The following is a 14,423-nucleotide window of genomic DNA, read 5'->3' as shown; positions in this document are numbered from 1 at the left end:
GAAAACTAGGATTGCTGAAGAGGGAAACGCCAAATGTTTTTTTGGCATTCATACTGGAGAACTGTATACTTACCTGGAAGTAAACCACACTCAACACAGCACAACATACTTCTCAGTAAATAGGTATAGGGTTATGATGGTAATATGCTGTTTACAGACAACAAAATAAGCAACTTCTGCTTAGTGATAAGAACCAAGCACCTTACTTTTGATGAGAAAAACCCAAATTTTCATTTTTAAAAATTGTTTGGAGCTGTTCCAAAACTACATCTTCTAAATACAGGTCTGGGGGCAGGAGGCATTTTTCTCAAAGGTCTTGTTTCTAAAGCCTCTTCAACACACACCTTCAACTCTTCCCTTCTTTCGTGGATTGTTTTCAGTCTTCAGCAACAAACAGGCATCATCTTTGATGATCAGACACCAGGTCCATAAAAGACTGCACCAGACACGACGTCCTTCTTGTTATCAAATGTCTATATTCCATGTGCCCATCCCCACCCCCAAACACCACTGCCAGGGGAAAGGAAGTGGAAAGCAAGAGAGGCAAGGGGCAAATTGAGTGCGCTAACATTCCCCTTTAATAACCCAACACACTAGAAGTACAGTGGCTTGATTTTGACCAAGGGCTTGCAGGAGTCACTGGAGAGACAGAGAGTTCACTGCCAGGTAGGCCCTGATGGACACAGTGGGAACAGCACGGCCCTGGTTACATTTTTATTACTACTTATTATTAGCATTGTTTGATTTGGTTGCCATTGTTGTCGTTTTTTATTTTTCCTTAAAAACCAGACACACAAGTGAGTCGATTCTAAAAGGAATATTCCAGGCCTGACCCAGCTTCCCCAGCGCCACAGTGCCCAGGGCAGGGTGAAGGTGGCACAGAATCCCCCCTCAGCCTTCCAGACTCACCCAGCCCCGCCCAGAACCTCCCCTGTATAATAAATAGTTATGATCAAAGCCTTGTTGCCCAGGAGGGGAGGATTTTAGGAGGGGCAAGTGGCCTGCAGATCACACAGCGGAATGACACTGCGCTATAGGCAAGGACTGCCAGAGCGCAGAGGGAGCCTTCTGTTCTTAGCAGCAAAACCACAGCCCCACATAAAGGCAGATGGGCCACCAGCAAGGGGTCTCCCACACCCAGGGGGCAGGTGGTGACCCCAATGCAGTGGGTGGGGTAAAGCAGCAGCAACCTCACCCCCTCACTCCACAGCAGCACACAGGGAGAGTGGTGAGAGAGGTACGAGGGATTTGGTGAGGCAGTGGCTGCCAAGGCCCCAGGCTGGCAGAGGGAAGGTCTGAAGGCGAGCAGGTGGGGTGAGGAGGGGGGAAGAGGATGGAAGGGGGTCCCTGCCAATTCCTGACTCCTGTGCCCCCTTGATGGCTGAAGGCAGCGGTGTTGGCAGAGTCCCTTAGGAGAGCTGGAAGGGAGATGAAGAAGGGGCAAGGGGAGGGCAGGCTTGTGCCCGGAGCTGGTCAGTTCTATTTGAGGCAGCGCTCAAAGTAGGTGGAGCCAATGTAGCCGCCCCTCATTGACCGCTGGACGTTCTGCTCAAACAAGCGTCTGTTGTTCTGGAGAACTTCGGCAGCCTCTTTATTCAAGGGGTCTTCAGGGTTTGGCTCCTAGGGAGGGAAAAGAACAAAACGGAATATCAAAGAGGATTTTAGCATTTTGTTGTGCATGTTTAGGTCAGCCTGTGTTGTCATCATCACTACATGATTTGCCAGCAAATACACAAATACAAACAGCTGCATCCTCCCCTCAAGGTGTCCTCTAGTTCTGAAGACCTACAGCTTATTTGGGAAGCACAGCTTGCCACTGCCGAGTAACCCATGCCCAGCAGGATATTGTACTCCTTCTCTCTCTCAGGCCTTGAGTCAGGAAAGTTTAGCAGTTAGCACGTGCATCTAGACTAGTTGTTCCCAACCTTGGGTCCCCACTTGTTATCAGACTGCAATTCTCAGAAATCCTGGCCAGCACAGCTAGTGGTAAAGGCTTCTGGGAGTTTTAGTCCTTCTGGGGACTCAAGGCTGGGAACCACTGGACTAGACCCAACAACAGGTTCACGTTTACCGGAAAATGATGCTGATGTTATAGCAGGGGTAAACAACTCACTCCATACCAAACCAAAATTTAACCGGATAGATTTGGTGTTTCTCCCATTGACACAGCTTTTTTTCTCCATTTGGCCAATGCTCATTTCAGCTATCCATGTCCAAAAGCAAATCTCTTCCAAAAAAAGGAATAAAAATACAAGGCAGTCCTTAAAACAAGGACGGGCAAAATGTAGCCTTTGTTACTCCAAGCAGCCCTAGCAAGCCTACATGGTGAGGGATGATGGGAATAGAAATCCAGCGTCTGAGCAACTACACTTTGCCTGCTTTACCTTTACAAACGTATTTTCAGTCAACTGGAAAAAGCAAAGCAACAGCAAAAGCATCGCATATAAAAGCAGAATCAAATGGTAAAGCTCTTCCCAGGCCACTAATCTCATACCTTGATCTCACTTGCCAAGAATATAAACTAGCCCCCAAATTATTGTCTGAACAGATCACATGCAATGGCCCTTAGCCTACATGAGCCAAAGGCTTCCAACACTTGGGGCTGCATTGGTCCAGGTTACAAGCTCTCAAGATACTAGAACCACCACTCTTGTCCTGCCACCATTCCTAAGACAGAACATTCGAAATTTCCGTAGCATGATCAAAGTGAAATACACCAGGTTTTTTGCTTGATAACATCAATCCATGTCTGCAGAAAGGAAGTGAGAATGCAAGAAAATAGGGATACAGGGAAAAAGAAGTCCACAGAATCCTCTTAATGATTTATAGGAAAAAATTATTATAATAGTCTGCAGAAGTGTGATTACGGCCTCATCAGTAATTATCAATGCAGGAGATAATGTGTGTCGCCAGACATTTCTTCCATTATTCTGGAATCCTGCTTCCTTACCTAATGAAGATACTTATTTGCAATGGTTCAAAAGAAGACTGAGGCTTGTCTAGTGACTTCATATGCTAACTGAGGGAGACCTGCCTCCTGCCAAAGACTTGACTCCCAAGAGAGAGATAGTACACGGTGCTCTCCTCCTTGGTCATAGAGCAGGCAGAAGTGCTTCAAATCGTCAGTGCCCATGACCTCAAATGCTCTCTTGCCTTTCACTTTAGCCACCCAGAGCTGCAATCCAATAACCAGATCAACTTCAACTTCTCCATCTTTAGAGTTAAACATATCCAGCAGATTTATCTTATTCAAAAAGCGGGGGGAAAAGGAATGTGAACGCCTGGCACATGATTGCAAATAAATGTGTAATAAACTAAGATGTTTAACAATTTAAATGTTTCTTTCATTTAATATATACACACACAGTTTAGATTTAATTTTAAAAGTTATACTGAGTTCCACTTTTTAAAAATCTGGTTTTAAATAATGGGTAAATGTTATATGCAGGTATTTAATACAAAACACAGGCCAAAACATATGTATTTTAATGACAAGTGTTACTTGCACAACAGGTTGGACTATTTACATACTGTACAATGTGTGAATATTTATACCAGTTCAGTTGCCAAGCAACAGAGAGTTCATAATCCTTGAAACCACTTTTGCACCACCATTACTAACACAAATACCCTTCCAAACTTCATTGGTTTTGCTGACATTTGTTGTATCTTTTGGAAAGGGACTGACAATACAATTTTATCTGTGGTTTCATAAAACTGTGGCACAGGAGGACGCTCTAGAACCCAAATACAATATAGAGCCACTGAACATTCCCCTGAAAATGTGTGGGTGCAGAGAGCAATCTAGGTCTCCAGTGCCATAAAGATGCCTTCCCCTGCTTTAGATCTGTTTGCCAAGGATTACGGACATTTACTTTCCATATCATATTCTGTTCAGCAACGATCAGCTTCAAATTTACAACATCTTCAGCACTTGGTCTTCAAGTAATCTTGCTTAGTATAGATAATTCCAAACAAAAATGCTTAGCATCACAAGTTGCTGTTGAAAATAGATAAAAATTGCAATTCAAGGAATACTTCCCTGGGAGTAAATCCCATTGAACACAATACAACTTACTTTAGAGTGCTGTCAATTTCTGGCAAAGTGTCTGTAAGTAGAGTGCATACATACAGAACTGCACTAAGATTCCAAGGTGTAAAAGACATATTACACAACCAGATGTTTCAAGATTATGCTCCTGGGTACTATCACTGTGGCTCCAGTTTGTTGCAAACAGATGTTCCAATTGCTATAGCACCAAATTATAGTGTATACGGCCAATCCGGAAAAAAATATACAGTATTTGAAAGTTAGAGCTAGACTTAGATCAGTTCCCACGGATGCAGAGACAGTCATTTCAATTACACTCTTCAATGCCCCCACAATAGTGACATTACCAATAGTGTTAGATGCATGGCTATGCAAAGGCAACCCCCATCTCAAGTTATTCTTGCAGGCTGGCAGACATAAAAGCATCCAACATCTTACCCAAACACAGCTATATAAAGCTGCCTATGCTTCACACTCACTCCGTCTCACACTCAACACCCACATAATCTTCAGGAGCATACTGCGTTCTACCTTCTCCCTATTTTACACCCACACTTTCCACACAGGCTGAGTGCAGACGGGTGGGAAGTCAGAATTCTGGAAGTCACAGCTGTCCCACACTCCCCTCCCTTATGCTTTTTTATTTCCAAATATACTCACCAAGAAAAGATACTGCAGGCCATAAATTATAGAGTTTATTGTTAGTACAGGCTTCCAATCCTCTCTGTGGGATACAAAACAAAGAACGTAGGAACAGAAGAGCAACTCCAAGTGACAAACAATAAGAGAGCAGATCTAGGTTGATTGCAAGGTTACAGCTTACTCCACCAGACAAAGGTGATGTCATTTTGCAAAGAGCAATGACAGTATGTTTAAAATGTCACCTACTCAAAAAGAAGAACATCATTGTGAAGCAGCACACAATGGAACTTTAAACACACTTGTTATCTCCCCCACCACCCACTCACTCAAATTTATGGGGAATAATATTGATAATATGCCTACTTATATTCTTATCACATCTCAAACTTTGTGTTACCACTTAAACAACATCAAACAGCACAGATCCACGTGGCTGCTTAAAATGAAAGCAGTCTTTGTTTATTTATGCAAAATAAAAATGGTAAACGTTTAAGCTGCCACAAGCCTCTGTCATTTTTCCCAAACTGAAACCCTATTCAGATGCTACTAGCCCAGTTCTGTCCAATACATGAGCAGGACAGTGCGGACCATATTCCTCTATACCAGTGGTTCTTACCCTTTGTTACGCAGATGTTTTTGAACTGCAACTCCCAGAAACCCCAGCCAGCACAGTTGGTGGTGAAGGCTTCTGGGAGTTGCAGTCCAAAACTCCTGAGTAACCTAAGGTTAAGAACCAGTGCTCTATACCATCACATGCCTCACATGGAGAAAAAAAAAAGGTATCCAGAGGTGAGGTTCATCATCACATGTAGGCTCTTCACAGATGAGGAACCCCAATTTTCTGGGATTCTTCCCTACATGGAAAGACTTCATATGAGTAGGAACCTCCCTTCTGCAAAGACAGCTTACCCTGTGGAGAACGTGATAACACAGAGAGGCAGAGATATACACTGCCCTGCTTGCACACTGGGCAGAACTGAATATATGTAATACCTGAATATGGTTACCCTCTTGGAAAGCACACAGAAATTTGTTACATATAACTTGGGGTGTAAAATTGAACTATATGCACATTTATGATGTTTACACAGCAATCTTACATGTAAAACATGGAGACCAGGTTCACGTGTTATGTAAGTCTCTGGAACTGTGACTTACTATTTACAACCATAGACCTTTGTGATATCTGAACCTGGAATTTTGGGTTCTCTGTCCCAAAGAAGCCCAAGTCATAGGATAAGAACATGCCATGGCTTAGGAATCTAGATCCCAGTCAGAGTCTCTGGTTAAGATAGCATAGGAATGCTGTGCTTTTTTGGTGCTTCTGATTACTTACTGAGACATCCAAACAGTCACCCACCAATTTAATTATTACTTCCAGATAACCACATGTAAATTCAACATTTTAAATTAAAATATTCAAACACTTAGCACTACAGACAGAATGGCACATTTCTGCCTTGTACATTAGCCAGTGTGTTCATGTCATAGTAGGCTGGTGAAGACAATTAGGTACCAGTAACTCTTATTATCTCTAAACTAGACCCGAAGGCTTTTACATATCTTCTCCAATCTAGTGAAAAATAATTTTGCAATACACAGCAATACCAAGCTGCAAAAATGGGATGGAAAACTGTACAAATGAGAAATAGTAGATGTAATCACGATGCATATCTAAAAATTTCACCAAAATCTGTAGGAAGAAAATATCTAGAAGTTAAGACAGATTGTCAATGAGCAATTTAACACAACAAAGCATGCTTTGTACATACCTGAGGATATTTAGGCACACATTGCCTTCTAGGTCTATGTTTGGATGATACACCATGGTCTCACACTTGACCTTGGGCGGGTCATGTGGGTACCCTTGTCCCACCTGAAATTGAAAGACAAGAAAGAAAAACAGTTGTCAGTTAAATCAGTACTTGCAAAACTTTGCTCACCATGCTAGGGAGAACAACCAAAAGTCTCATGGGGCCAGAAAAACCTGCAAGTTCTATTAGTCATAAGCTTTCCTGAACTGCAGGCTACTTCATCTAATGTTAAATTACACCAGTTAGTCTTTGAGATGCCACAAGACTCTGTTGCTTTTGCTGCAACAGACTAATACCAGTGGGAAGCCCCTAACATCTCTATTCATACAGCTGACACAATGTATGCTTTGGACCACTGGTTCTTAACCTTGGGTTACTCAGGAGTTTTGGACTGCAACTCCCAGAAGCCTTCACCACCAACTGTGCTGGCTGGGGTTTCTGGGAGTTGCAGTTCAAAAACATCCGAGTAACAAAGGTTAAGAACCACTGCCTTGGACCAACTACATCATAATCATTACAACTTCAACAAACTTCAAAATAACATTCAGATTTAGAATCTGCATTTTAATAGGTTTATGCTCTTCACAAATTACCTAGAAAATATGATAAAACTATATGAAAATAGTGCTAAGTAGGCTAATGAGACTAAGGTGCTTAAGTGAGTCCTTGTGAGTAAAGACACAGGGAGGATTAAAATTGAAAGGAAGAGAGAAGTCAAACATGCCCTCTGGAGACAGAGATCCATCTTTTCTACAGAGGCATAATAAACTGTCCCAAGTCATCAGGAAATGATATGTTAGCAAGAACAACTTTGGGCATCCTCTTGACAGATCTGTTGTGGCACCACCCTTGAGAATAAATGAGGTATAGCAGAAAGACTGGAGAAAGCCAGGTTCAAATCCCTACTTAGTCAAGAAGGCAACTTCTCAGTCTAAACCTACTTCACAGGTTTATTATGAGAAAAAACACCAAGTGGGAAGGACTACATGTTACATCTTGAGAACCTTCAAGAATGGGATAAAATTATAACGGATATCTCCATGTAGGTATCAAGCCCAGTGGACAAAGAGAAGGGAAGCTGAACATCCTTATCAGACAGGCACATTTCTATAACCAAAGCAAGGTTTGTCCCATTAATATTGGTTCTAAACATCTAGTTCTAAAGGATTTATCACTGAAAGTAAATTCCTTCATCTTGTCTGGAAGCAAAACCTGGCTCAAATATTGTTAAAGAAAGACCAAAGTTCCAGCAAAATTCCTTATTTCTACTAAAGGTTCTAACTCACTTGGCAAATTTTCATCAACTTTAAGAATGGTGAAGCAAAACTCTAAATAATAGTTTCTTTTACTCTGAATTTCAAAGTAAAAGCTACAACCTGACATTTTCCCCAGATGCTGCTTAGCTTTAATATAACTGGCTTTTGGAACAAGAAAAGTAAGTCTACCTTGGGTTTTTTAAAATCAGAAAGTCTGGGAAAGAACGTTTTAATAAATAACAAGGGCCAGCAAATATACAGAAAGCTTTAGTTTCTCCCACTGTGATTCCTCAGCATATTTTTACCTCATGATTTTCTTGTTCATAAATCATTCTTCTTGAAATTAAGGTGAAAATTGTTGGGATGCCAATTCCAAGCCATGAAGTGATGACAGGCATAGAAACATTTAACCTTCAGGCAGTTCAAATTTACAAACTCCACTGGTCACACTGGGCAAGGTATATGAGAAATGCAGTCCAAAACATTTGGTGGGCGAAACGTTCTGTAACCAAACTACACAGCTAGCTCTTGATTCGTACAGAAGCTGTGTTATAACCATGCAGTGCATTAAAGAATCATATATCTGGCAATACTTAACATTAAACAATAAAATCTCTTTGCAAAGAAAGGCTTGAGAACACTGTCTACAAGCTGATAAGAAGAAGCTGCTGCTTTCTCAAGTGGAGCTGTCAAGCTTAGCATCCTTACCTCTTCTCTCCAGACCATGTCCTTGGGAAATATCAATTCAAGCACTGTAATAATATTTTTAAAGGTAACCCTCCCTCCAAAAACAAACAAACAAACCTACAGGCAAAATCAAATTGACCAAACAAACCACAACCTTGCAGCTAAACTCCATAGTTTATTAAAAATTCAGAATTTGCATTTCCTTGGTTTAGAAGTCATTTGCACTTATTGTGCAAACACATATTGTTTCACATTTCTGAGACATTCTGAGCAGTACCCCTAACCCTGGTTACTGTCTAAGAGCTACATCCCATCCTTCCCACAAATCCCAAAATATTCTACTATTGTCTCCTTTTTTAAAAGGAAGAGGTGCCTCCCTTCCTATAAGTAGACAACCCAAACACCCTTGAGAAGAAAGTAAGTTTTGTTTACTTAAGAGGCAATAATAACAAAGGCAAACTCTATCCCCTGTCCTGCTCCCCTCTCAGTCATAACTGAAATTTGCACGGTCATTCATAAAATTCATCCCATGCATTACTTCAATACCAAAAAGCAGAGAAACACTCAGCATTAAAAGTGAAACTCTAGAGAACCCAGGGATACATGAAATTCCATTTTACTTTTGGATTAACAATCATGACTGTTATCCACTCACTACCCCTCCTCCAAAATTCTCAATGCTTGTAGCTTAGGTATCAAAGTAATTTCATAATTTGCTCCTTAAAAGCATGGAAAGGCAGTTATCAGTATTAAGTTATCTTGATTCTCTGCCAGGACAAGTCCTTGCAGCTGAATGTGTACCACCGCTTGCTTCCCCCATTAAAGGCCTGGGGCTGAGATAGAGAAAAAAGGGGGAGTTACTTACCTTAAAACTGAAAACAAATTTACCACCTTTATAGAAACCCTGTAAGGCAAGAAGTAGAAATTCTAAGCAAGTTTTTTTCACATGGAACGAGCTTCCAAAAAAGATCAGCCAGGAGGAGTTGGGGATGCATAAAATACAGCAAGATAATCAACACCCTAATCCCTAAAGCAGAACAGTCAAATTTGAGTGTATACAGTAGCTTTTTCAAGGTGATGAACACTGTCTAAATCTCCTGCTTTGCTTCCTGTATACTGGATGCTCAATCAGTTCACTTAGTATAGGAATCAATATTTGTTGCAATCTGTCATAAGATACTAAGATAGGAAATGCTGGTGTACATATGAATAAAAATAACTGTTTTTGAACTTAAAAAAGAAGAATGACAACATCTTGGATTTCTGCAGCGTGCCAATGCATTTCTGCTTTTCAGTATTCCTGAGGACCCGAAGACCTCTTTGTCTTAAAAGGTAAACCAAGATTCCCAGTTTCACATATGCTATTTCACCAGCACCAGTGACCACATTTGACTTCCCTATTGTGCCATCCCCAGCCAGCCTCCTAACTTTGAGTGCTTATTCCAGATGGTAGAAAGCAACAATGCACGGGTGACTCATAGGCCTATTTTTTTATACAATGCAAAAACACCACAAAGCAATTTCCTCCTGTAATTTCTGTGGAACACATGCCTTGAATATGTAATGATGTGACACCAACCCTGAGCAACTTAGGCTTTGTTCATTTGCAGTCTCATCAAGTTCGGGAAGAAATTCACTCATATGAAAATGATAGCAAAAGCCACCGCATGGTGATAAAAGCCATCATCACAAATGTCAACAGCTACATATGTTTAGGTTATCAAGTGGCAAAGTGCAATTGTTACAAGATAAACCCAATATTTGAGGTCAACCAAAATTAAAAGCTAGACTGTATGTTCTGTGATTTAAGCTCTTTTTCACCTGGCAATTCACACCTTCATCTACCCTGGACAACATATCAAGTAAAAAGACAAAGAAAACAATACTGTCTTAAATGTCACACACCCATGTTCTTGACAGGCAGGGTAATGTAGTGGGCAGTATGTTGCAGTAGACTTAGGAGGCATGGTTCAGGTTCCTACTGAGCTATGGATACTTATTCAGTGAGGTGGGGGGAGGGCAATGGTAAATAACTCCTTTAATGTCTCACATACCTTAAAATTCCTATTAAGGTCACAGTAGATGAGAACAACTCAAGTCCACTATCACCCTAAATAAAACAGAACTGCAACTAAATAACATGTATGTAGCTAAGAGTTACAAGTAGCACAGACTGGTGAAAGCTATGTACAGGCTACTTACAACATGGGCTGTGAATTCCACATGTATAGAATAAGCCAAACTAGAAGAATATGTATAGTATTTGAGTAGACCTAAGGGTTTAGATGGGAAAAAAAATCCATTGTATTTTTTAATAATACTTGAACAGAAAAAAAACTAAACAAGACTGTTAGGCTTGTTAAACCCCTCCTTTGGGACTGTGTATACTTTTCTTCATGTGAAAACCACAACATCACTGGGAGAAATAATCTACAGCAAAATTTTATCCCACCTACATGACCCAGTAGTTCTGTAAGTAGCTTGTGTATTTAAAATGTGGAAAATGCTAATTAAAGCAATAATTAATAATACAATCAACATGTAGTAATGGGCAGAAAAGTAGTCCACTGAACTGATGAAGCATTTCTCCACAAACATTAGAAGACACTGCTAGACACCTGGGCCAAGGCTGGTGTCTAAAATCAAAATAAAAAGATCAGTGTATGTGCACTATTTCAGCACTCTTTGGACACCCTCCCACTGTAACCAAGAGCAAATATTTTGGTCAGTAAGATTTTAAAAGCACAAGCAAGTGCTTTTAAATACAGTACTGCTGAAGTGTTTCTCATATGCATTGATAAAGCTAAGCTGTGCCATCTAAACTAAATCAAAATACGAAGGCAACACACTTACTGTAGGCAGGCATTTGCAATCTGACACGAGGGAAATTTGAATGGGCTGAGTACTGACTTTACAGCACAGCAGCAGAATAACAGATGTATGTGAGAAAGATAGGAATCATGTCATTACAGTACAGCAAGCAACAAAATTGACTATCACTGACCAGTGATGTCACTTAGATATGCTGTTTTCAATAATCTCAAATGTTAAATATTCCCTGAAGCCTATAAACAATTTTAAATGACACACAAATATGCACAAATGGAATTACAGGAAAAAATATCTAGCCAAGCTCTACACATAGCCTCTCATTTCAGTGAGAGTGAGTTCAGGAATTTAATAACATTTCATATAAGGAGTGGAGACAGTTCTAGCAACTGATGGAAGTTTCTTCTCTGTTCTGACTTCACCAAGATCTGGGTAGTTATGCAATGCACTTGCCTGGCACACCCACCAAGGCCTTCTAAGAGCACAAACAGAATGACAATCACCAGCATACTCTTGTCAAGCAGGCTGGATAGTTGCCTGGCTGTCACTCACCTCATCTGGGCAAATAACTAGCTTGAAGTTCAGGAGATCATCCTGGTCTGAAAAATCTATTTCACATGTTTTCGGCAAATTCAGTTCATTAATATCTGAGGAAGGAAAACAAGGGAAGTGGTCAGATTGCAGAACAAAGCTTAGTGAGAGTGATGATCAGGCAACTAGGAAACTAAGCTCCTTTCTCACACCAAAACCCATGGGTCTTCTTTTTTCACCTGCCTGGCTTTGTAACTTGCTAAAATTAGATACCATCTCACCAAAAGTCTCTAGCAAAGTGAAAGGCTAAGAGAGTCACCAGCTCTTCGAATACAAAGTAAGTGGCCTAACACAGCAGGATTATGTCTCTCTGGTCCATTGCAACTTGCTGCAAATACTGAAGTGTACCTGTGTATGCATTCATGTATGTGTACACACACATGAATCCACATCTACCTTTGGGCAGTCACATTAAAGGAATGGGGACAGGTGTTATTTCTATACCGCACTCTAAGAGAAACTACATTTGTAAGGTGCACGAGATGAAGTTTTAGATGACAATATTCAAGGAAAAGGGAATCCAAGCCCTTTTACAGCTATTAAGCTCCATGCATGGCTTGAACTATTTTCTCTCTCCTATGATGGAGGTGAACAGATCAAAACTCAAAAGTTTTGTTGCAATGGATAATGAGAGGAAGACACTGAATAATGTCATCATGAACTCCTTAGAAAGAACACAGGAAAACAAGAAAATGTACAGTAATTAACAAGCACATGATTTGAGTAGGGGCTCAAGCAATAACCAACTATCCTACCCAGTGAGTTGGATTCTGCCTCATTTTTGGACAAAAAGCAATCCCTTTGAATATGGGAGATTTCGTACTAAGATATCAGAATGCCAAACAGGGCACCATCCTTAAATCCACTGAGCCCACAAATGATATTAAACCCAGGTTCCCATTTCTGCCCAGGCAGCCTTTGGGAAGTCGATCACTCTTGTGGGTCTGTTTCAAAGGCTCACAATAAAACAGAGAGAGCCTGGAAAGATCTGAACTCTCAGAGCACAAAACCTAAACGGCAAACCTCGTTCTCTTAGGACACCCTGGCCGGGCCCCGCACTCCTGCCATTGTTTGCTGAAGATGAGAGCGAGGCTAAGAGCGCTTGATTCTCATCCTAACGGACGATGGAGAGAAAGGAGAGGAGACAGAAGCCTCTTCTTAAAGAGTTTCCCTTTGTTTCCCTTCCTGTCGAGGGGGAAAGGGGGCAGCGCCTCCATTACTTTCCTTTCTTTCTTTCTTTCTGCCTGCCTCCCTCCCCGAAATCCCCAACCTTTCTGGATGCGGAGCTGAGCGGCCGAGGCTTTCTTGCTCGAGCCTTTTGTGCCGCCGGCCGATTCCTCCTCCTTCTTCTGCTGCTTCAGGGAGAAAAGCTTGATCATCCTGGCGGGCTGCTCGCGACTGGGCTGGCGGGCTGGCTGGCGGCTCTCTCGCCCTTCCTTCCTTCCTTCCTTCCTGGCGGCCCCAGGCCCGACCTCGACCTCTCCCCCCACCTGGCTACCGCGGCCCCGGCCCGGCTCCCTATCCCAGCTCGGGGCTTTGGGGAGAGGGGAGGGCGAAGGCCGAGGAGAGGGAGGAAGGGAGGGAAGGAAGGAAGGAGAAGGGGCGCTGGCAAATCCGGCGGCCTGGCCTGGCTTGGCCTGCCCGGCGTGGCCCGGCGGGGTGGGCCGAAGAAAGACCGGTGACTCGGGCGGGCCGGGACACCGGGGAAGGGAGGGGGAAAGAGGGAGAAAGGGACGGAGGAAGAGAAGGGGGAGGCAAGAGAGCGAAAGAGGGGAGGAAGGGGCCAAGCCACCGGGACCGCCCCGCCTCAGAGCGCCGCCGCCGCCGCTCCTGGTGCCGCCGCCGCCGCTTTTCCTACTGCGGGCTGAGCGTGTGAGAGTCGGACGGCAACGGACAGCCCCTTCGGCCCTTCCCGGAACACCGTCGGCAACTTCCGCCTCCCGTCCTCCAGCTCCGCCCACCTGCTCCGGCTCTCCGGAAGTACTCGACCCCTCTCGTCAAGGGAAGAGAGGGGTCGCTTCAAAGTTCTCGGCCTTTTCCGCCCAGCATTCGGCCCTTTCCGGTCGCACCAAGTGACGTTCGGCGATTATCGTCTCTGTCACTCTCTCTCGTCTTTCCCTTTATTTGCCCCGCCCCCCAAAGGATCAGACACCCAAGAAGTCCGTAAGCCCAGCGACGAATCGTCCTCGGCTATTTCCGCCCCGGCGTTCGGCAGCATCTTAGAATGCTGGAATTCCAAGAGACACAGTCACGGAGGTTAGCCTTATACGTCCGATCCCCACTGGAATAGCGCGGTGTACGAGCCCAGCCAGACCTCTGATCGACTTAACGGCGTTTGCTTGAAATCTCCGAGCAAATGCCCGATAAATGCCAGGATAGAGCAAGTGCCATCTCTTCTGATTTTGCCCCGTGCTGCTGGCTCGCAGAGAGAGCCTTGCCATGGGAACTGGGAGTAAGGGGTTTCCTCTGTCCTCGGTGTGCTTCACGTCCACATCCTGCAGCGGCCCCCCAAGAAGAAACAGCGCCATTTTCGTACATAAACGAGAGGAGAGG

At 43.0% G+C, this 14,423-nt stretch overlaps 1 protein-coding gene across 1 annotated transcript; it reads right to left on the bottom strand.

The window, feature by feature from the left end:
* Positions 1–555: 555 nt before the first annotated feature.
* On the bottom strand, positions 556–13,817 carry UBE2M (ubiquitin conjugating enzyme E2 M). Its single transcript, XM_020815390.3, has 6 exons — positions 13,141–13,817; positions 11,832–11,926; positions 9,316–9,354; positions 6,466–6,569; positions 4,712–4,775; positions 556–1,620 (listed from the first exon to the last, which is right to left on the bottom strand). Exons 1-6 carry the CDS (start codon positions 13,247–13,249, stop codon positions 1,480–1,482), a joined length of 552 nt encoding a protein of 183 aa, XP_020671049.1. The 5' UTR covers positions 13,250–13,817; the 3' UTR covers positions 556–1,479.
* Positions 13,818–14,423: the final 606 nt, after the last annotated feature.

Source organism: Pogona vitticeps, chromosome 6 (assembly GCF_051106095.1).
Source record: "Pogona vitticeps strain Pit_001003342236 chromosome 6, PviZW2.1, whole genome shotgun sequence".
NCBI classification, from domain to species: Eukaryota; Metazoa; Chordata; class Lepidosauria; order Squamata; family Agamidae; genus Pogona; species Pogona vitticeps.
Note: the sequence above shows the minus strand (reverse complement) of the source record. Positions and strands in the feature narration are given on the sequence as shown.